Source organism: Lactuca saligna, chromosome 5, assembly GCF_052625555.1.
Source record: "Lactuca saligna cultivar CGN05327 chromosome 5, ASM5262555v1, whole genome shotgun sequence".
NCBI classification, from domain to species: domain Eukaryota; kingdom Viridiplantae; phylum Streptophyta; class Magnoliopsida; order Asterales; family Asteraceae; genus Lactuca; species Lactuca saligna.
Window position 1 is genome coordinate 283,291,898 of NC_136421.1, and position 2,278 is coordinate 283,294,175.

At 39.2% G+C, this 2,278-nt stretch overlaps 1 protein-coding gene across 1 annotated transcript; it reads left to right on the forward strand.

Moving 5' to 3' along the window:
• Window positions 1-895: 895 nt before the first annotated feature.
• Window positions 896-2,278, forward strand: LOC145046791 (uncharacterized). The gene has a single exon (XM_078995054.1). The coding sequence runs from the start codon at window positions 896-898 to the stop codon at window positions 2,276-2,278; it is 1,383 nt and encodes a 460-aa protein (XP_078851180.1).

The following is a 2,278-nucleotide window of genomic DNA, read 5'->3' on the forward strand; positions in this document are numbered from 1 at the left end:
ATTGCATGAATTTCATTATTGATTCGACAATGTTGCAATTATTAAAAATGTAGTGTTTCAATTATTTATGTCCAATATTACATAATTGCATTATTGACCCGATAATATCAAATCTACATCGTTGGGGAATGTCACCCAGTTGATTTTAGTAGATTCTTTGACATAACCTTTTATAGCACATGCTATTGTATGTGTTGCTAAACATATTTTCATATAAGATTAGTTATTCGTTGTAATTCAAGTTTGCAGATTTGTAACGTTTTTTTTTTTTTTAATTATTAGATAGATCACTTAATTTACAATACATTGTCATATATCATGTTGCGAGTTGTGAGCGACTTATATAGCATGTAACATTAAATCCAACACCATAAATAAAATATAAGAGGTTGTTTAATAGTTGTTTATTGAATTATATTAGATCGAATCAATATAAGATTGAATTAGATCAACTTCTTATCGATTGCGATAAAAATCATATAAGATACCATATAACAAAATCAAATATTTCTAATTGTGGTATGAAAGTGAATCATACATCTCTAAACAAAAAATCAAATGGTACCTAACTTTAATTTTAGTATTTAACATATAAATTGACCCTAAATATAATAGACTGTTCACAGTTGGTTAAATCGGTTTTTTTCCTAAAGAGAAGAGACAAAGAGGGAAGCAATAAAAACTGGCACATAAGTAGACAAATGCAAACACACACGCATACACACAGAAGGAGGCTGTAAGCTAATCCTTGAAGAACAGAAGATATCAAAGTGTACTTCAAATTGAAATCTAAAGACAGAGAGAGAAACATAACAGAGACAGCAAAAATCAACTTCGGGAGCAGCTGCGGCGGCGGCGGCGATAGCGGTGGTCCAGTGGTGGTGGAGCTCAAGGAATGGGTATTTTCTTGGTTTTTTTCCCTGAAGAACAACACTTCAATTCTTCAACACCTTCATCAACAACATCATCACTATCACCATTTAAATCTCCTAAAATTAACGCCTTTCTCAAACGCACGAATTCCAGTCATATCTTCACCAGAGCTCAATCCACCATCTCCGTTTGTGCTCTGTTAATCTTCCTCACTTTCCTCCTCTTCACTCTCTCATCTTTCGAGCCCAACAACGATTTCATCTCCTCTCATAATCTTCATCAATATCGCCGGTATCTCTCTCAGAATCACCCCAAGTTTCACACGAAACCAATATGGAACACGCCGGCGTTACAAGGGCTAGGTACTCTGTATACACGAGGCACGATGGCCATGAATGAGCTCGTAATCTGTCACGTTTCTGACTCCGTAACGAAGAAAGAACTAAAATTGTTCTTACGAAGCTACCACAGGTCTGGTTTAGCTTCAAAATCGGACCTTTTGTTTGTATTCAATTCCATTTCGACGATAGATTCTTTCGATGATGTAATTCGGGAAGAGAATGATTTGTTCCTGAAACTGGTTCACCGGTACAAATCAGAACTGGGAAATGGGAGTAAAGCTGTCGACTTTCCGGCGAGTTTCGACGTGACCCGGTTTGTGAAATCCGGCAAAGAGGCAGATAAAGGAGAATCAATCTGGGGTCGGAAAATTAAGAGTAATAATTCGAGTTTCAGCAATGGTGCTAATGGAACCGAGTTGACTCGGATGTGTTATGGATCGGTTGTGGGTTTTGGCATTGGCGAACTTGACCCTGAAAACTCGTTATCCGGGTTTTTAGACCACGTTCCGATGAATCTGAGAAGATGGGCTTCTTACCCGATGATTTTGGGTCGGGTTCGCCGGAAGTTCAAGCACATAATGCTCGTCGACGTTAAGGAGCTTTTACTACTCGGAGACCCACTCGCCCGGGTCAAAAACCATACTCCCGAGTCGATTTTCCTCTCATCAACACCAACACCAAAACACAGCCGGAAAAACAACAAATCCCACCGGAAAACCATAAATCCGGCGTTTATAATAGGCGGAGAACGCGGTGTCCGACGGTTATCCGCCGCAATATTGACGGAGATCGTCCGATCAACAACGCGTCAACACCACAACAAGAAGAATTCAATCACGGAATCGACGCTTTTGAGTCAACTCGCCGCAAACGAGTTTTTGCAGAAAAGCATACATTTTGTGTCATCAACCGAGTCAATACCGGAGCCGAGTTCACTCAGTGGAGTGGCATTAGCAAATATGACAGTGGTGCGCCGTGGAAATAGCAATTTAGATATTGGAGCAGTTATTACGAAGCATATATGTTCATTTTCAATAGATTCCTCGGTGTACAAGGATTGTTGA